General features: G+C 45.8%; 1 protein-coding gene across 3 annotated transcripts in view; it reads right to left on the bottom strand.

Annotated features, from left to right (window-relative positions):
* The window catches only part of AVIL (advillin), a 106,675-nt gene that overhangs the window by 16,806 nt on the left and 68,777 nt on the right, over positions 1-21,092 (bottom strand). For all 3 annotated transcript variants that reach the window (XM_073663257.1, XM_073663258.1, XM_073663259.1), the window contains exons 6-12: positions 18,441-18,551; positions 16,984-17,189; positions 15,132-15,210; positions 8,287-8,385; positions 3,579-3,732; positions 1,598-1,698; positions 1,174-1,311 (exon numbers count right to left, since the gene is read on the bottom strand). In XM_073663257.1, coding sequence (XP_073519358.1) covers positions 1,174-1,311; positions 1,598-1,698; positions 3,579-3,732; positions 8,287-8,385; positions 15,132-15,210; positions 16,984-17,189; positions 18,441-18,551 — 888 coding nt within the window. The remainder of the gene's footprint in view (positions 1-1,173; positions 1,312-1,597; positions 1,699-3,578; positions 3,733-8,286; positions 8,386-15,131; positions 15,211-16,983; positions 17,190-18,440; positions 18,552-21,092) is intronic.

Here is a 21,092-nt window from a genome sequence, read left to right as displayed (position 1 = left end):
AGTAGGGAGATGGGAGAAAGTTCCACAAAGTCAACTATCACTGCAGCCATCCACCAGTCAGGCCTTTATGTCAGAGTGGCCCGACAGAAGCCTCTCCTCAGTGCAAGACATATGAAAGCCTGCATAGAGTTTGCTCAAAAACACATGAAGGACTCCCAGACTATGAGACATAAGATTCTCTGGTCTGATGAGATGAAGATAGAACTTTTTGGTGATAATTCTAAGCGGTATGTGTGGAGAAAACCAGGCACTGCTCATCACCTGCCCAATACAATCCCAACAGTGAAACATGGTGGTGGCAGCATCATGCTATGGGGGTGTTTTTCAGCTGCTGGGACAGGACAACTGGTTGCAATTGAAGGAAGCATGAATGCAGCCAAGAACAGAGATATCCTGGATGAAAACCTCTTCCAGAGTGTTCTGGACCTCAGACTTGGCAAAAGGTTCACCTTCCAACAAGACAATGACCCTAAGCACACAGCTAAAATAACAAAGGAGTGGCTTCAGAACAACTCTGTGACCATTCTTGACTGGCCCAGCCAGAGCCCCGACCTAAACCCAATTGAGCATCTCTGGAGAGACCTGAAAATGGCTGCCCACCAACGTTCACCATCCAACCTGACAGAACTGGAGAGGATCTGCAAGGAAGAATGGCAGATGATCCAAAAAAAATCCAGGTGTGAAAAACTTGTTGCATCATTCCCAAAAAGACTCATGGCTGTACTAGCTCAAAAGGGTGCTTCTACTCAATACTGATCAAATGGTCTGGATACTTATGACCATGTGATATTTCAGTTTTCTTTTTTTAATAAATTTGCAAAAATTTCTACTTTTCTGTTTTTTTTCAGTAAAGATGGGGTGCAGAGTGTACTTTAATGAGAGAAAAAATGAACTTTTTAGAATTTACCAAATGGCTGCAATGAAACAAAGAGTGAAAAATGTAAAGGGGTCTGAATACTTTCCGTACCCACTGTATATATATAAATATATACACACTATATATATATATATATATATATATATATATATATATATATATATATATATATACTGTATATATAAAAAATATTGTTATGAACTTTATGACTATTATCTATTTTATCTATTATCTATTCTACATGGTGAATACCAGCTGAATATCTAATAACCTCTAGATATTTAGGTCACACTTACTTGCCATATATAGAGAATATAATGTGGCTTCTTGTTCACGTGGTATGTATAAAGCACTAGATAACAGTCACCACCATAGAAAAATCCATACCACTCGGCCTGCACTGGTACTAACTCCAGATTCTCAATCCTCCAAACCTGAGAAGACATCCATGTTACTGGTAGTAAAATAACTATAAAATTGATGACATTGCAAAAAAAAATCTGTAGGTTCCAAGTTTGCTCAACAAAGTCATACCACAAAAGTGTATATAAAAAGATAGTAAACATGAGATTTTTGACACTTATTTTGGCATTTTGTGCCCTCTTCCGTAGACAGCTGGGTGCAGATCCACATAAATATAGTGGTGGATACACTGGGGAAAAAGCAGGGAGTACAATAATATATAGTGGAGGTACTTTTGGTAAAACAATAGTCTATTACCTCAACACTGCCGCTTCCATCATCTACCATTCGCTCCTGGGCAGCCACCGCCGGCTTAGCATGGAGTAAAGAGGCATCAAACTTCTCTTGGCTGACTTTCGCTGTAATACACATTGATATTATATTCAGCATATATTCACTTTCCTATCCTTTCTAACTGACACACGTTTTCTAAGTTTGCGGTAACATCTAGTTCACAGGGGAAACTGACTCAGTGTTAATAAAAAGTATGTATTGTGGACGGTAATGATGCGGAAGGATATGGCGTCATTCACATAAGAGTTTTACAAATGTCCAATCATAGTTAAAATTTTACGTCCTTCTGCTCCAAATGCCTTCTGAAATTAAAAAGAAAACTGAGCTATTTCGCAAATAGTCTTGTGTAAAAAAGAATCTAATGATTTGTGTGCACGGATCCTATGTAGACATATAGCATGTGAGATCACGAAGGGTTTATATGATTGTTTGTTCCCACTCACTTTTTTTTAAGGTTTACACTGCCCAGTGGTCAGGAATGAACATTCATTCTTTGATCGTTGCTCCATGTAAAAAGGATTCAAGTTAGCAAGACAAGGGGACTTTGGGGTCAAGCCATGACTGTGGAGTGTAAGGTTATGTTCACACAGTGCTTTTTTCACAACATCATGGGCCTTGAACACCAGATCATTTGCACCTCCCTATCATATGAATTTTAGCCTCCTGATGAACCTGTTTTGGGGAAACCCATCAAGGCAGATATTTGAAAACCACATCTCTTTATGGACATCTTGAATGATAAGTGAATGTTTTATTACTACTACCCATTCCCCTTCCCCACTTAGCCAGTTGGACTTTATCTAGTATAGGCTTCTGCAGTGACACTGCTATATCAGGGCTAGTGAGGGAAAGAGAGGGTGAGCCGTCGTGTAGCGGCGGCGCTGAAACGGCGTTATCTAGGGTGCCAACCCCCGCTGCCAGGCAGGGCTAGTAGGTCTATCGCCTAGGGTTACTTAGTCCTGGGGTGGTGATCCTGGGTTTCACATGTATTACCCCACAACCTATATTGTTATCCGGTTCTGTGAGTATAAACTTTATATCTATTCTTGAACTGGATTGTCTACATGCTAATATCTTTCGGTGCATGATATACTTCTTCATTAGAATAAAAGAGACAACACGACTTGATGGTTAGTGGTTGATATGTGCGGGCATCTCCAGCCGGCTCCATTATCATAGACTGGAATTTGCTAACATTTTCTATTTTCAAACTGGGGATAATGATGTTTTTTAATACAGTTTAAATAAAGTCTATGTTTTAAGGGTATTATGTACGCACGTTGTTTCCCTTAATATTTATACTTTTTTATGTCTAAAATATCACACAGTGCTTTGTTGCAGCATTTTTTTCTGCACTAAAAACGCATATTGTTAGCAAGAAAAGAGCTGCATACATTACACGCGTTTTTGATGCATTCTTTATGCATTCATTTGAATGGGTAAAAAAACGCCGACAGAATTGACACGCTGCAGGTTTTATAAAAACACATCGCAGCTCAAAAATCGTAGGGAAAAAAAACCGCACCTGGTGAATGACAATTTAGAAATATTATTTACTTTTTTTGCTACTGTTAAATGGTGTGTTTTTTCAACACAAAAATACACTGAAAAAAACACGGCAAAAATGTTATGTTTGGACATATACCTAAATATGGAGACACCTAGGTATGCCTAGGATCAGCATGCACAAAACCGCTGAATTGTTTCAGTTAAACTTGTTAGCAAAATATATGCATTAGGGCAAATGAAAATACATGGTTGCAAAAGTTTACAAAGCTAGACACGAGATAATCCCAATTTGTAATGTTAGTTGACAGATATTCGCCTGAATATTTGTTCTAGGTCTTTGATTGATATATTAATAAACAGGCGTGAACAATCTACACAATGTCATCATAATAATGGAGGGTCAATGGTGAAAATCAGGAAGTTTACACATACTCACCAATCTTACTTGCACTATAGGCCTTTCCCATACCCACAGCCTGGTCTTTCACAGACCATTTCTGGAAGAGTTGTTTGAACATGGCAGACTCGGCCCCATCATTAACGGTTTCCACATTGGTGCTGTGCGGATAGGATTTCATCTTGATGAACTCCTGTTATATGCAACACCAAGACAGTTAGCATTTTAGACATTTGGCATATTTTTTCACCAAGTCCAAGTTATGCTTTAACCATCTTGAAATAAGAAACTTTGTCTTATTAGACAAATTTGCTTCTTTCTCCTTCTGGACTTAGCATTAATTTTCAAAATTCTCAATTTGGAGGTAAAATGTGTCTTCAGTAGTGTTGAGCGATACCTTCCGATATCAGGAAATATCGGATCGGATTGGATTGGGCCGATACTCAAAAAGTATCGGATATCGCCGATTCCGATACTGGAAACCAATGCAAGTCAATGGGACACAAATATCGGAATGAAAATAAACCCTTTCTTTCCTTGTAGGTTAATTCTACATGAAGGAAAACAACTAACAATAATGTAGAATGTATTGGGGGAGGTGGTTGCCCAAATCGATGGCAACAGTGCTCACAGTGAAACATGAAAAGCCGGCAATTCAGCAGCGGCATACACCGGTACCCGACAATTTATAACAGAAAGAATAGAGCTTCACACATAGATTAGATAGATAGAAACATGTCAGTCACATATATATGAAGTACAGTGACAGTGTTGCTTACTGTACTTGTCATTTAGTGTAAAGGATTTATTTAAAAAAATAATTGTGTTTTCGTGCACCGTCTCTTTAAAAAAGCCAGCCGGCAATTCAGCAGCGGTACCCGACAATTTAGAATAGAAATAATAGAGCTTCACACATAGATTAGATAGATAGAAACATGTCAATCACATATATAATAAATACAGTGATAGTGTTGCTTACTGTACTTGTCATTTAGTGTTAAAATAAAGGATTTATTTAAAAAAATAATAGTGTTTTCATGTACCGTCTCTTTAAAAAAGCCGGCCAGCAATTCAGCATCTGTACCCGACAATTTAGAACAGAAAGATAGAGCATCACACATAGATTAGATAGATATAAACATGTCAGTTACATATATAATAAGTACAGTGACAGTGTTGGTTACTGTACTTGTCATTTAGTGTTAAAATAAAGGATTTATTAAAAAAAAAAATTGGCGTGGGGTTCCCCGTAATTTTAGTCTCTAGCGGAGGTTAAGCAGACGGCTGGGGCAGATGTTTGAAGCCTGGGAAGGGGGTAATACCCACGGAGCTTCCCAGGCTACTAATATCAGCCCCCAGCTGAATACCTAGCCTTTACTAGCTATTAAAATGGGGGACCCCAAAAAAAAATGACGTGGGGTCCCCCCTATTTTAATAGCTAGCAAAGGCTAGGCAGACAGCTGGGGGCTGATATTAATAGCCCAGGAAGGGTGCCATGAATATTGGCCCCCTCCCAGGCTAGAAACACCAGCCGTCAGCCGCCCCAGAAATGGCTCGCTGCAAATTGCAGTCCGCAGCCACCCCGGAAAATGGCGCGTTCATAGAAGCGCCATCTTCTGGCGCTGTACCCAACTCATCCAGGGCCCTGGTGCGGTGGCTCACTGGGTAATAAAGAGGTTAGGGCCAGCTTGGTATTATCAGCTGGCCCTAAGCCCAAAATTCATGGGGTCACGCCAATATTAGACATGACCGCCATGAATTTCTAGTAAAGTATTTAAAAAAAACACAACACCCAGAATAAAGTCCTTTAATTGAAATAAACACACAATTCTTTATTGTTCTAAATTAAACCATACTTACCATCACGCCCATTCCAGCTGAAGCCAACGATCTCCTGCAATAAAAGTAAAATAATAAAGCAACATCATCCTTACCTTTCCATGGTTCCCACGACAGCTTCAGCTCTGCTACATCGAGATGACAGGCTGGACCGCAGCAGAAAGCTGCCATCCAGCTTGCCATGCCGCAGACACTGAGAAGCGCAGGCATGCTTGCGCTCCTCAGTGTCTGGCTGTGACGGAATCCAGATGAGCTGACAATGAACTCAGCTCACCTCATGCACGTCACTGACAGCGTGGGAAAATTCTCCTGCACTCAGCGCTTCAGCGTGAGAATTTTCCCACGCTGTCAGTGACGTGCATGAGGTGAGCTCATGTCCAATGAACTCAGCTCACCTCATGCACGTCACTGACAGCGTGGGAGAATTTTCCTGCGCATGCGGTGAGCGTGAGAGAATTCTCCTGCTGAAGTGCTGAGCGCAGGAGAATTTTCCCACGCTGTCAGTCACGTGCATGAGGTGAGCAGAGTTCATTGGACATGACCTCGGCTCATCTTTATGCCGTCACAGCCAGACACTGAGGAGCACAAGCAAGCCTGCGCTTCTCAGTGTCTGCGGCATGGCAAGCTGGATGGCAGCGTTCTGCAGCGATCCAGCCTGTCATGTGAATGTAGCAGAGCTGAAGCTGTCGTGGGAACCATGGAAAGGTAAAGATGATGTTGCTTTATTATTTTACTTTTATTGCAGGAGATCGTTGGCTTCAGCTGGAATGGGCGTGATGGTAAGTATGGTTTAATATAGAACAATAAAGATTTGTGTGTTTATTTCAATTAAAGGACTTTATTCTGGGTGTTTGTGTTTTTTTTTAACTTTGACTATGGGGTTAGTAATGGGGGTGTCTTATAGACGCCTCTCCATTACTAACCTGGGCTTGATGTCAGCTGGCATTATAAGCTGACATCAACCCCAGCCCTATTACCCCACTGCCACCGCTACAGGGCAGTGGGAAGAGCGAGGCTAAGTGCCAGAATTGGCGCATCCTATGGATGCGCCATTTCTGGGGCGGTTGACGGCTGGTGTTTCTAGCCTGGAAGGGGGCCAATATTCATGGCACCCTTCCAGAGCTATTAATATCAGCCCCCAGCTGTCTGCCTAGTTATCAAAATAGGGGGGACCCCACGTCATTTTTTTGGGGGGTCCCCCATTTTAATAGCTAGTAAAGGCTAGGTATTCAGCTGGGGGCTGACATTAGTAGCCTGGGAAGCTCCGTGGGTATTACCCCCTTCCCAGGCTTCAAACATCTGCCCCAGCCGTCTGCTTAACCTCCGCTAGAGACTAAAATTACGGGGAACCCCACGCCAATTTTTTTTTAAATAAATCCTTTATTTTAACACTAAATGACAAGTACAGTAAGCAACACTATCACTGTACTTATTATATATGTGACTGACATGTTTCTATGTATCTAATCTATGTGTGATGCTCTATCTTTCTGTTGTAAATTGTCGGGTACCGATGCTGAATTGCTGGCCGGCTTTTTTAAAGTGCATGAAAACACTATTATTTTTTTAAATAAATCCTTTACACTAAATGGCAAGTACAGTAAGCTGAGCGCTGCCATCCAGCTTGTCATCCTTCAGAGACACTGCAGAGCGCAGGCATTATGGGAACTTCCGATTCCGGTATTCGATATTGTAAAAGTATCGGAACTCAGTATCGGAACTCCGATACAGCAAATATCGGTCGATACCCGATATTTCAGTATCGGAATGCTCAACACTAGTCTTCAGTGAATACAGATTTCCCCTTCACGGAGATAGGAGGTGACAATTGGTGCTCATAAAGTTCTATAGAGAACTATAACTGTTATTTCAGGAGAACTTGCAGCAGAATGTCTGTGGATGTCTCTAGCTCTTCCTCCTCCCCTCTCTTTATAGAATTTTAAAAGCACCAACTGTCATCTCCTATAATAGTAATGTGAAAGTCTGTCTTCACTGAATACAGATTTTACAGATTTTAACCATGAATTGAGAAGGAAAGATCAAACCAAGAGGAGAAAGAGGCACGTTTTTCTTTTAAAACATATTACAAAGTTGCTTATTTTCATGTGTACTATTGATTGATGAAATAAAAATTATGATTACTGTTTAAGTAAAGCAGTGTTCCCTAACTCCAAACCTCAAGACAAACCAACAGATCATATTTTCAGGATTTCCTTAGTATTGCATAGTGCAGAAGTCTTTAACGTTTCTTATTGCGAGAGCAACATTCAACTCTTGACAAAGGGTTACGAGCCACATACAGCGCCCGATCACCTCGCAGTAGTGACACTGAAGACCAGGTATAAAGATAGCCAAAGCTTCCCCACAAAGAGCACATTGTGACCTTGTGCTCCTTCCCATATAGGCAGGATACTTACATCCAGGAGGGCCCACTTTACCCCCATTTAGTATTTTTACATCAAGCATACGTACGTAACTTTTGCATCCAGCTGCAAGCACCCCTCCTACTGGTAGTATCAATCATTCTCCAGTTTACCATATTTATTTCAACCACCCAGTATTTGCACATTCAGATCTGCTCTTCTGTACAGAACTACTCAGAAAGTCACCGGAAAATCATCTGGAGACCTTCTCTTCACAGTTGTTTACCAGACTTGGTGCTAATGCATCCAACTGGCAGACAGCCATAAGGCACACATCATGGCTCCCAAGCCACAGGTTTGGGATCCCTGGCATAGATGGTGGGATTATCACCTGGGCAATGCTATGGTAATCCTGAAAACGTGATCTGTTGGTGCCTCTTGAGGAGTGGAGTTGGGGAACACTGAACTGCAGCTTACAGAAGAATGCCATGATAACTTAGTCAAAGATACAGGCACAGTTCTTAGTAATATGCAATGCTACTTACCAAGGCTCTAGACATTGCAGTTTGCCTTTCCGCTTTTGTTGCCCCTTTTCCTTTCCAAACATATATTTTGGTCCCACCCTGATCCAAGATGTAACAGTCCTGGAGAAGAAGTTTGAAAATTATACAAAATCTAATATTTTACTAACATTGGTCAAGTAACATTATGTATACATTTAAAAAGCAAACAGTCTTTTAAAAAATATATATTTTCCTTCCCTCTTCATAGGTTCTGTGAATCCTATTTTTTCTATGTACAGTGGGTACGGAAAGTATTCAGACCCCTTTAAATTTTTCACTCTTTGTTTCATTGCAGCCATTTGGTAAATTCTAAAAAGTTCATTTTTTTCTCATTAAAGTGCACTCTGCACCCCATCTTGACTGAAAAAAAACATAAATGTATACATTTTTGCAAATTTATTAAAAAAGAAAAACTGAAATATCTTATGGTCATAAGTATTCAGACCCTTTGCTCAGTATTGAGTAGAAGCACCCTTTTGAGCTTGTACAGCCATGAGTCTTCTTGGGAATGATTCAACAAGTTTTTCACACCTGGATTTGGGGATCCTCTGCCATTCTTCCTTGCAGATCCTCTCCAGTTCCGTCAGGTTGGATGGTGAACGTTGGCGGACAGCCGTTTTCAGGTCTCTCCAGAGATGCTCAATTGGGTTTAGGTCAGGGCTCTGGCTGGGCCAGTCAAGAATGGTCACAGATGTTCTGAAGCCGCTCCTTTGTTATTTTAGCTGTGTGCTTAGGGTCATTGTCTTGTTGGAAGGTGAACCTTCGGCCAAGTCTGAGGTCCAGAGCACTCTGGAAGAGGTTTTCATCCAGGATATCTCTGTACTTGGCTGCATTCAGGTTTCCTTCAATTGCAACCAGTCATTCTGTCCCTGCAGCTGAAAAACACCCCCATAGCATGATGCTGCCACCACCGTGTTTCACTGTTGAGATTGTATTGGGCAGGTGATGAGCAGTGCCTGGTTTTCTCCACACATACCGCTTAGAATTATCACCAAAAATATCTATCTTCGTCTCATCAGACCAGAGAATCATATTTCTCATAGTCTGGGAGTCCTTCCTGTGTTTTTGAGCAAACTCTATGTGGGCTTTCATATGTCTTGCATTGAGGAGAGGCTTCCGTCGGGTCACTCTGCCATAAAGGCCCGACTGGTGGAGGGCTGCAGTGATAGTTGACTTTGTGGAACATTCTCCCATCTCCCTACTGCATCTCTGGAACTCAGCCACAGTGATCTTGGGGTTCTTCTTTACCTCTCTTACCATGGCTCTTCTCCCACGATTACTCAGTTTGGCTGGACGGCCAGGTCTAGGAAGACTTCTGGTGGTCCCAAACTTCTTTCATTTAAGGATTATGGAGGCCACTGTGCTCTTAGGAACCTTGAGTAATGCAGAAATTCTTTTGCAACCTTGGCCAGATCTGTACCTTGCCACAATTCTGTCTCTGAGCTCCTTGGGCAGTTCCTTTGAGCTCATGATTCTCATTTGGTCTGACATGCACTGTGAGCTGTGAGGTCTTATATAGACCGGTTTGTGCCTTTCCAAATCAAGTCCTATCAGTTTAATTAAATACAGCTGGACTCCAATGAAGGAGTAGAACCATCTCTAGGAGGATCACAAGGAAATGGACAGCATGTGACTTAAATATGAGTGTCTGAGTGCGACGCCCTCCCTGAGCGGTGGGGTACCCGGAGCCGGGCCAATTTAGGGTGGCGGTGTGGGATGTCGTCGTGGCCGTGACCCGATCCGTGCCCAGGGCTGTCACATGAACATAATGGGCTTCTTTTAGGATGAGTGGTTTGCTCGACTACGCCACCTGTGGTTTCTGGTGAAGGCCACCAGCGCTGCAACAGTCCACTGAGGCTGGTGTTATGGGCAGCTAAGATGGGACGGCTCCCCACAGGCAGAACAGGCCTCAGGGCAGTGTGAGAAGGGATGGTGGGTGCAGTGCCCCGCAGGAAATAACAGGCTGAGGCGGTGTGTGAAGTCATCCGGGTCTTTACTCACTTTAGAAGAACTTTCAGCCGCAAAGCTTCTCTCTGCCACACACGGCACACTGCGGCCACCGGGAAGGGGGTCCAGCACTTCCCAGATAGATCAGGAGCACCTGTCGAGACCCCTCTGGTGTGTGTTCCTCTCCTTGGTAAGTTCTCCCACTAAGTCTTCTCCTGACTGTGTGTGGTTCGAACGTGGTGTAAGGCTGGGTCCCACTGGATAAACACAGTGTGAGAGATACAGGTGGCGACTCCGCTCCATCCGTATCCCCCTGGGATCCACTAAGCCTCCGGGCTTTTCTGACTGAGACGTGAAGTAACAAAGTCAGATATCGGGGGCCGGTCACTCCTCTTGCAGCAGGAATCCCTCTGACTAGGCCAGAATAAAGAATACAGGTGGCGACTCCGCTCCGTCCGTACCCCCCTGGGATCCTTTTGCCTGTGGAACCTATCTCCTCTGCTCCCCTCCAAGGCCCTCTTAGGTCAGGACCTTGACCGGGTAGAGACAGTGGTTAACTCTGACCCGCTCCTCGTCTCAAGGCCAGAGTACGAGGACCGCGAACCTTCCGCCAGCTACAGCCTCTTGCTGGACCCTGACAGAAGACCCTCAATCAAAGACCTTGAACTAAAGATGGCCGTAGATTAAATATGAATCAATAAGTGTTTCCTAAAAGTGTGTCCTCCACCCTCACCCACTACATGGTTCCCCCTATCTTTGGTTCCCCCCATCTCCTCTATCCCGGGCCGGGGCAGCACCCTGGTGCATTTAGGCCCCCTACAGGACAGGAGTGGTGTAGTGTTGAGTGGTAAAGTAGGGTCCCGAGAAATGCTCCATCCTTACCTGGAAGAGGAGATACCACACCTCTATCTGAGGTGCAGTACCCCTGTGGCGACTGAACTCTCTGGGGCGCCACATTCCCCCCTGGTGAAACATAGCACGTCCGCGGGCTGCAATAGAGCAAAGAGTTGGTACAGACATTCAAATTTTAAATGCTTTTGTAACAATAAAACAATCTTCCCTTTATGGGAGGTTTTGACACCTTTAACGTTGCAAGATATATAGTATAAATATATAAAACATTAAAGAGACATTACGCATGTATGGAAAACATTAAAGAGACATTATGCATGTAGACAGTACTGTAGAAAATACGGCAGAAAGTGTCAGTTCAGCAGCATGAGGGACCTGTCCCAAACCCTCAACGTAGGCCCTGGGGTGGCTGCAGGGCATGGAGACCCTGAGTTGGACCTCCAGTAGAGCCAAACCAGACAGGTTTTGCTTCTGAGGTCTGAGGTAGTAGTAGAAGTGGTTTTTGCATAAAACCAATAGGGAGCACCTAAATAGGTGCAAACTATTTACAGAGTTAGTCTGTCTACTGCTTAGCGTCTGCAGGGACAAATGTCTATCTCAACTCAATCCGGGTGCAAAAGAAAAACATGAAAACAAAAGTTTAAACAACAAGGAGGTGCATCCTCCGGGGCTGCTTACAAGTGGTATCCCCACCGGGGAAAAGGCTCATTCTTGCCGACCGAGCCTGACCGGTCCTCTGTAGGTAGGTGAGTGGGGGCATCCTCTCTGAATACCATGTGGACATCCAGGGCATACCACCCACGCTCTGCCTGGTGGCGGGTGTAAGATACTAAATCACCCGGGTAGAGGTTCCGGCTTGAGTGGCCCTGCTCCAGCCGCGGCTCGACGTCCCGCCGGTTGACAAAGACGTCCCGGCTGAACTGTGGGCTACGGATAAAGCCCCATCCTGCCTCCTGGTGGAAGAGCACAATAAGGCCTTCTTCCCGGGGGCTTGGACGGGTGGCCTCCGCCTGGCGGGCCTGCGACTTGGCAGCCTTGGTGCGCACCTCCAGGCGCTCGCAGCGGATCCTCCTCCCTCACCGCTCCTTGTCGAGCTGGAGGAGCTCCTTTGTACAGAACTCCTCCCGCCTCTGCGCTTCGGACCGGGTCTCCTGGGGGAAGCCCATCAGGTCGCCCCCCTGGTTGTCCCAGGCATATTCTTCTGCCGCCGGGCAGGTGACCGGAGGTGCGGGGAGCGGCAACAGCGGGGGCTGCTGCGGGCCCTCTACTGGTGCGGACCAGTCCGGGTTGGGGCTGGTGGACACCCAGGTTAGTGCAGGCGTTTCCAGATCGGGGGTCGGGAGGCATAGCAGGCCTCCGGGTGTGGCGGTGGCTTGGGCCTCGGCCTCCGGAGCCAAGAGCTGCTCCCATACGATGGCGCCCGGGGATAGGTGTGTCGGCTGGATATTTAGGAGGGCTTCGGTGCGTCCCGCGCCCAGGATAAGGGTTTCAGTCTTACCCGCACTTGGGCTGCACGGGGCCTCCTGGGCTTCCTCCGCTTGGGCTGGAGCCTCTCTGGTCAGGCACGACAAGCTCTGGCGGCGGGCCTAATCCTCCGCAATACCTCTTCTCTCCACTCTGCGGCGGCCAGTCGCTGGGCCTCTTCGACCCTCCGGGTCAGTTTCACCATGGAGGAACTCGGCCTCCTCCGCGGTCAAGTGGATTCCCTCCATAGTGAGGGAGGTAGCAGCAGGTGGGCCAGCGACGGAGGACATCTCCTTTGCTGCTTCCATCTTTGCTGCTGGGTGCGGTCTGTTTCTCCTCCTCTTTTCGGGGCGGCTGGCTGACGGGCACTCCTTGGGACGTCCCATCCGTCTTGACGGACACTACTATACGGACAGGGGGCGGTCGGCACTTTTGGCGCCATTGGGGAGCCAGGCCCACGATGGGAGGTCTTTGGTTGCTGTTGTTTTTGCACATAATGGCGTCCGTTCTTCTTGGGCGGGCGCCACATTGGGTGTGTAACGACAGTCTTTTGTGAAAAAGGTGCACAGTACCCGTCGGCAATGGGGATTAACTTCTTCCGTTGCTGCGGGCACAATATCCTGCTGACTACGCCAAGTTGCGACGCCCTCCCTGAGCGGTGGGGTACCCGGAGCCGGGCCAATGTAGGGTGGCGGTGTGGGATGTCGTCTTGGCCGTGACCCGTTCCGTGCCCAGGGCTGTCACATGAAAATAATGGGCTTCTTTTAGGATGAGTGGTTTGCTCGACTACGCCACCTGTGGTTTCTGGTGAAGGCCACCAGCGCTGCAACAATCCACTGAGGCTGGTGTTATGGGCAGCTAAGATGGGACGGCTCCCCACAGGCGGAGCAGGCCTCAGGGCAGTGTGAGAAAGGATGGTGGGTGCAGTGCCGCGCAGGAAATAACAGGCTGAGGCGGTGTGTGAAGTCATCCGGGTCTTTACTTACTTTAGATGAACTTTCAGCCGCAAAGCTTCTCTCTGCCACACACGGCGCACTGCGGCCACCGGGAAGGGGGTTCAGCACTTCCCAGATAGATCAGGAGCACCTGTCGAGACCCCTCTGGTGTGTGTTCCTCTCCTTGGTAAGTTCTCCCACTAAGTCTTCTCCTGACTGTGTGTGGTTCGAACGTGGTGTAAAGCAGGGTCCCACTGGATAAACGCAGTGTGAGAGATACAGGTGGCGACTCCGCTCCGTCCGTACCCCCCTGGGATCCTTTTGCCTGTGGAGCCTATCTCCTCTGCTCCCCTTCAAGGCCTTCTTAGGTCAGGACCTTGACCGGGTAGAGACAGTGGTTAACTCTGACCCGCTCCTCGTCTCAAGGCCAGAGTACGAGGACCGCGAACCTTCCGCCAGCTACAGCCTCTTCCTGGACCCTGACAGAAGACCCTCAATCAAAGACCTTGAACTAAAGGTGGCCGTAGATTAAATATGAATCAATAAGTGTTTCCTAAAAGTGTGTCCTCCACCCTCACCCACTACATGGTTCCCCCTATCTTTGGTTCCCCCCATCTCCTCTATCCCGGGCCGGGGCAGCACCCTGGTGCATTTAGGCCCCCTACAGGACAGGAGTGGTGTAGTGTTGAGTGGTAAAGTAGGGTCCCGAGAAATGCTCCATCCTTACCTGGAAGAGGAGATACCACACCTCTATCTGAGGTGCAGTACCCCTGTGGCGACTGAACCCTCAGGGGCGCCACATGAGAAAAGGGTCTGAATACTTATGACCATGTGATATTTCAGTTTTTCTTTTTTAATAAATTTGCAAAAATTTCCACTTTTTTTTTTTCAGTCAAGATGGGGTGCAGAGTGTACTTTAATGAAAAAAAAATGAACTTTTTAGAATTTACCAAATGGCTGCAATGAAATAAAGAGTGAAAAATTTAAAGGGGTCTGAACACTTTACGTACCCACTGTAACTGCATGGAGTGGCAGGCTTTTCCTGGAAATGTGCGCTGTGATCAATCAAATGTCTTCCCCCACTGCTCCCTCTCTTAACATAGAATCTTATGTTCATTCAAATGCCAGTGATTTTTCTTGTACGCCAAAAAATGGTTCAAGATGGCATCTGAGTGCTGTTAAATCTTTTATGGACAATTAGACTTGTATTGGCAAGTGTGATTTTGTGTGGACCACTGAATGAATCCTAAATGATACATGTAAACTATAATAGATATGAATTCTATCCGTGAAAAGTACAGATAGAACTTGTACGTTAAAATCTAATGTCTAAATAAGCCCTTTTTCAGAGGTAGAGAAAGTGATAAACTGCATCTTCATCTCCCTCCTACCACCTACTTTTCCTCTCGCAATGTCTTCAGTCACTGAATACATACAGAGAATGGAAAGGTGAGGATTGTGCGACTTTCCCTAATAAATTACCTAGTTTAGTGTACTCATGTGTACTATTTATTTATGTACAAAAATTACAACATGTACGTTACAATTACTTTAGCAAAAATATTCTATAAACGACACGTGACATTTCCAGTAAGGCAATATGAAACTTCATTTAGCATCTGCCATTACCTGGTGACTCAACATTTCTTGAACTAATGGACGGGCTGCAACTTCTTTCACCTCCATTTGACCACCAGCATCTGAAACACTAGTACAAGAATAAATTACATGTTATTGGGTGCACCGAGAAGTTAGATAAAATCGTTTTCTCTATTGTCCAATGAGTTTGTGTGCCCCACCCAAAAAATATAATTTCATACAATAAATATAGTGACTGTAGGTTTCAACCAACTAAAATGTAATAGTAAGACCTTATTCAGACATCCAATTTTTGCTTACGAGTGCTATCCGTGATTTTCACAGATAGCACTCGTACCTGTGAAAGTCTATGGGAAAGTCCCCTGTGAAAGTCTATTCACATGTGCACAGAAAATCGCAGAGACATGTCCGATTTTGATCCTAGGGTCGGATCAAAATCAGCAATGTAAATCTATTGGTCCATGATAAAATCGGACCGCACATCCGAGTGAGGTCCAATTTTCACTGACTGTTAGGAAACATTTACTCGTTCAGTATTTGGTCAGTATTTTCCATCAGTATTTGTAAGCTAAAACCAGGAGTGGGTGAAAAATACAGAAGTGGTGACGTGTTTCTAATATACTTTTCTTCTGGTTGTTCCACTCCTGATTTTGGCTTACAAATACTGATGGAAAATACTGATCAAATACTGAACGTGAAACTGTGGCCTTAAGGTAATTTTACGTACGACAGATTAAGTTACAGAAAATACTGAATGTGTGAACGTGGATAAACTTTTTTTTTCTCCACATATGAGAAAAACTGATGACACTCAGGCCACACTCTGATCAAACTTTGATCAGAGTCTGATCAAAATAATCGGTCTGTTTGTCTCATACGTGAAAAAAACAGACATCTGAATGAGGCCTAACTTACACTTATACGGGTTCTAATATTGGAAAAACTCAGGTTTTTACAAAAAATCTGCAAAACATTTGCAAAAGCCACCTGAGCAGACTCTTTGTGAGAGAGGACCTTGGAGATTCCCACTCATTACTTTTTATGCTTTGTAATATTTTCATAATTTGTAGTCACACTGGTTGTACAGATAATGAAATACATATTGTATGTGTGCCTAAAGGGAACACGTCAGTTGACTCATGCCGCCCAAACCATGAGCAGTATCAGGCCACGGCCCCACTATCAGTATTTGGTCAGTATACGGTCAGTATTTTTTCTCAGGAGAAAGACTGTTTTATTTGCTCTCCCTGAGGTACTTTCTCCCTACATTATAGTGTGAAGATTTGTGTACAATCCCCACGCTCTGCTATCTCTAAGGCCACTATCAGTATTTGGTCAGTATTCGGTCAGTATTTTGTCTCAGGAGTGGGAGCCAAAACCAGATGAGGAACAATCAGAGAAAAGGTATAATAGAAACAAGTCACCAATTCTGCATTTATCACACACTCCTGGTTTTGGCTCCCACTCCTGAGAAAAAATACTGACCAAATACTGATAGTAGGGCCGTGGCCTAAATTAGAGCCTGGCTGCATGATTTCAGCCAAGTGTTTTTTTCCATGAAACGCAAAAAACACAGTATGAAGAGCCAGTTGGGGACCATAGAATAAATGTGACTAGTCTGGTGCGGCCCCCGGGTGGTTACCACCGCTCTAGTTGATTGATAGATCTCACCCATGTGTGCACCCCAGACTAGTCACATCTATTCTTATGGTCCTTGGACAGCTCTTCAAATTATGTTTACGCCTTAACACCAGAGCGTTTCTGAGAAAAACATAACTGACTGCCATTGTTCAGCCAGGCTCTGATTAATTTTACTAATGGTTTGGGCAGCATTCATCCAGTGACAGGTTCCCTTTAGTAATGGTGAGATATAAGCACTTACTGGTATAACATGATGTTAGCTTTTTGTGTTTGGTCAGCAACCTCATCAGCGCACCCAGGGACAATTTTTTGAGTTCTCTCTCCAAGTGTACTTATAAGAAGTTTCATTAACTCTTGTGAGGCTTGCTCATTATCTCCTTCAATGACGCCTATTTCCATCCGGCCTCCTCTTTCTCGGTCACGTATGTCTTTGGCTAATAACATTCCCTTTTGACAATGCACAGAAATAATTATATTAGTATATGGGTTTACGAAGAATCAGTCCTGTCAAACTACTCTGATCAGCTTCTATGAAGAGGTAAGTTCCAGACTGGACCAGGGGAACGCTGTGGATGTGGTCTATTGGAGTCTTCTAAAGCCATCAATATGGTGCCACTTAAAAGCATGGTACATGAAATGAAAACTATGGGAATAAAGGGAAAATATGAGGGTGGTTATTAATCCACTAGATGGTGGCCCGATTCTAACGCATTGGGTATTCTAGACTATGTATGCGGCCGACCGGGCGCGACTAATCAGCGAAGCAGTGTTTAAATGGGTTGTGCACTACTTTAAATTAACCCCCCAATGTATCCCCCCGGGGCCCCTAATGAATTTTGTAATTACATCATGTTGTCAATACTGCTTGTGACAACATCGCTGACCACGCACAGCCAGCACGTAATTCCCCCGGCTGCAGCCGGCTCTTGCTGCTAGCGCCGGTCATCTCCCGGCTGTATCTCCGCTGACCTCCATGCGGCTACCATCGGGAGATCAGCGGCTAGGGCCGCTGATCTCCCGACGGCAAGTGTGAAGGGAGGACCGGGAAGCGAGGCCGCCGGTAGGGGTACTTCTGCTGCGAGCAGCCGGGAGATTACCGGCTAGCACCGGTCATCTCCCGGCTGCGTCGCCGCTGATCTCCCGACGGTGGCCTGGGTGTTTCAAATCCGGCGCCAATTCGCGGCCGGGCTGCGCCAGTCGCTGATTGGTCACGGCCGGCTGGCCGCGACCAATCAGAGAAGCGGTGTTTTAAATTTCACGCCAATATCGCTGATTGGTCGCGGCCAGGTGGGTGCGACCAATCAGCGAAGCGTGTTTCAAATCCGGCGCCAATTCTCGGCCGGACTGTGCTCGTTGCTGATTGGTGGCGCCGCCGGCCGGGACCAATCAGGACAGCGGTGTTTTAAATTTCACGCCAATATCGCTGATTGGTCGTGGCCGGCGGCCGCGACCAATCAGCGAACCGTGTTAGTGAGGACCGGGGAGCGGCGCTGCCTGTGCGGGTACTTCCGCTGCGAGCAGCCGGGAGATGACCGGCAAAATAACCCTCTTCTGTTAGTCTGTCTATGGCACTGGTCAATCTAAACATAATGCAACTTTACATTGGTCTCATTGAACCAATTTACCAGGTACAAGAAGAAGATTGAATCACATAGATACAGGTCTGTCTTCCTTACATTTTACTATATGATCAAGTACCTTCATTCTCTCTGCTTTGTTGCTGTCAGGTCCATTCCATTGAATGATAACTTTGCCAAGGTCCAATAAGAACACATCGCCAAGGTTAAAACTGCTCCAGTTCAACTCCACCTATGAATAGAGCAGATTTTATGATGTTACAGATAGAGAGAGTGTATGATGCCAGTGTGGAAGAAACATTGCTGGATATTTATTCTATGCATTTGACATTATACGCTCCTCAATAACTAAATTGCAACACCAAGAAGGAAAAGGTATGAAATTATGGAAATCACAGAATCAATACACATGTTAATGATATGCAATTGATGAAAAAATGGAAACAAAATTTTCAAAACATCTAGATTTATTCAGTATTGAGTATTGGCAACTCACTCAAAAATACACACATTTACTTGCCTTGGCTGCTATCAATGAGGTTATCAATAATTGTCTGAGGAATGTTCTGACACGCTGAATGCATTTGGGCAAATCATCAAGATCCGCTGCTGGCAGCTCCCTTTGCAATTGCCGACCAATGATGTTCCTGATATACTATGGTAGCACATTTAGGCCACATAGGCAGCTCACGAAGCAGCGCCTGGCATTGTTAAGTTGAAAAATAGCTCCTGAGGCACTTTAGAGAAATGGCAATACCACTAATTCAACATCCAAACTAGACAAGAGGGTTCTGTCTACTGTACATTATGCCACCTCACACCATAATCCTGGGAGTAGGACTAGTGTGACGTTCCCTTGTGAAGGCCTCTTCATAGTGTTGCTCACGTAACCGTCAGACCAATATTCAACTATCATTGCATCCAAGACAAAACCAAGACTCATCACTGAAGAGGATAGACCTCCATTACAGCCTCCAATGTCTTTTTGCTCTGCACTATGACAGCCTTTGAGATTATTGGCGTGAGGTCAATGGAACATCCTCATTTGGACGTCTGTCTCAAAGCCCAATGTCATAAACACATCTTCTGATGGTTTGTGGAGAAACTGTTTGACACCTTAGACATGATACTTGATGTCCAATTTCACTAGCAGTATACAATGGATCACTAAGCACAATTCTTTTAATCTGACGATCCGTCCGTTCATCTGTTTCCCTATGGCTGTTGACGCGCCCCCTGGGCCGTGGGGTACTCGGTAGCCAGGCCAGTCGATGCTGGGGGATGTCACGGTGGCAGTGACCCGGTCCGTGACCCAGGGCGGTCAATAAAAGGAGAAAAGTAAAAGGGGAATAAAGTTTTTATAGATAATGTCCGTGACGCCACCTGTGGTATGTGGCTATATGGGGCCGCCACTGCGGTGCAGATCCTCTGGAGCTGATGGTGACGCAGCAGAGTTGGTTCAGCTCTCCACAGGCAGCGCTTAGCTCCAGGGCAGGATAGTGATGTTATGAGGTAGGTGTTGCTATGCTGTGTAGTGCAGGGCTGGTGATGGCGCAGCAATAATTCCAGGACACAGTGGGGTGCAGTCTTCAGATTTTACTCACAGTTATCACGCTGCTCCAGGTTACAACTGCCAGCTTATAACCACCCACGCCGTCCTGCGTTCACCAAGGAAGGGGTTCAGCAGCTCTCAGGTATTTCAGGAGCACTTAAACGGGACCCCGTTCTATGTTCCTTCCTCGGTCGTCTTCCTGCACTGGTTCTCACCCTCCTGCCCTGCGCCTCACAATCAGTGTCCCAAGCCAGTAGTCTCGGATCTTGTCGGGCGATCTGCAGTCCCCTGGACCCTATGCGGCCACCTTTTCGGCGATATAATTGTGGTAGTGGGCAGCTGCACCTTGAAAGTACAGTAGTCTCCGGTTATCTAGCTGAGCCTGATTCTTCTCCACTAGTTTAGGGGCCGGTCCCCTCTGCGGCCTGATCCTTCCACGTCAGTGTAGATTCGGGCGCACGGGTGGCTTCCTGCACTCACCGTGCCCCTAGGATCCCCTCTGTCTCTGGAGCCTTCCCTGTGCTCCCTGTGCTACCGTCAGACTAGACCCGCTCTCCTCACTCCTGAGTGGAGCTCATCTGAGCTCCCACTCCAGCTCTCTCTCCTCACACTGCACTCCTGCTCCCAGCACTGGAGCAGAAGACTAGCTTGTTCTAGAACCTTCTACCTTCTTTTTATACTTCCTGATGGTGCTCCCCTGATCTACTTCCTCCACCCACACCCACTACATGGTTCCCCCTCTCTTGCCCCCCCCCTTCCAACCAGGGGGTAGGGCTCAGCATTGAACACGTGCATCTTGCCCCTGCCTGCTCGTCTGGAATGGTGTAGTGTTGGATGCAGGTGGGTGGGTCCCGGGCAGTACTCCCTCCTTACCTGAGAGTGGGGTACCACACCTCTGGGTGAAATGCAGTACCTCTGTGGCGACTGAACCCGCAGGGGCGCCACACTGTCATTCCAATTCCATTATTCTCCCAACCACTGGGATACACAACGTTGAACAGTGCTGGCATTTTGACCTATGCATGTTATGATCTGCCGGAGTGATAAACCAAGATCTCTCAGTTCAAGGCTTCTATCTTACTCAGTTTGCAACAAGTGGCTATACCTGGCAGTTCGATAAATGGGAGGCATCGCACAATCATCCCACAAGACTTGATCCAATTTTTGAGGATTCATGTAACCAAAAAAATTGCTTTCAATCTGGCATTTATGCCCCTTTGA

The sequence above is a fragment of the Phyllobates terribilis genome, unplaced genomic scaffold (genome assembly GCF_046119375.1).
Source record: "Phyllobates terribilis strain yellow unplaced genomic scaffold, ASM4611937v1 Scaffold_2__4_contigs__length_985480577, whole genome shotgun sequence".
Classification (NCBI taxonomy): Eukaryota; Metazoa; Chordata; class Amphibia; order Anura; family Dendrobatidae; genus Phyllobates; species Phyllobates terribilis.
This window is presented reverse-complemented; position numbering and strand designations above follow the sequence as displayed.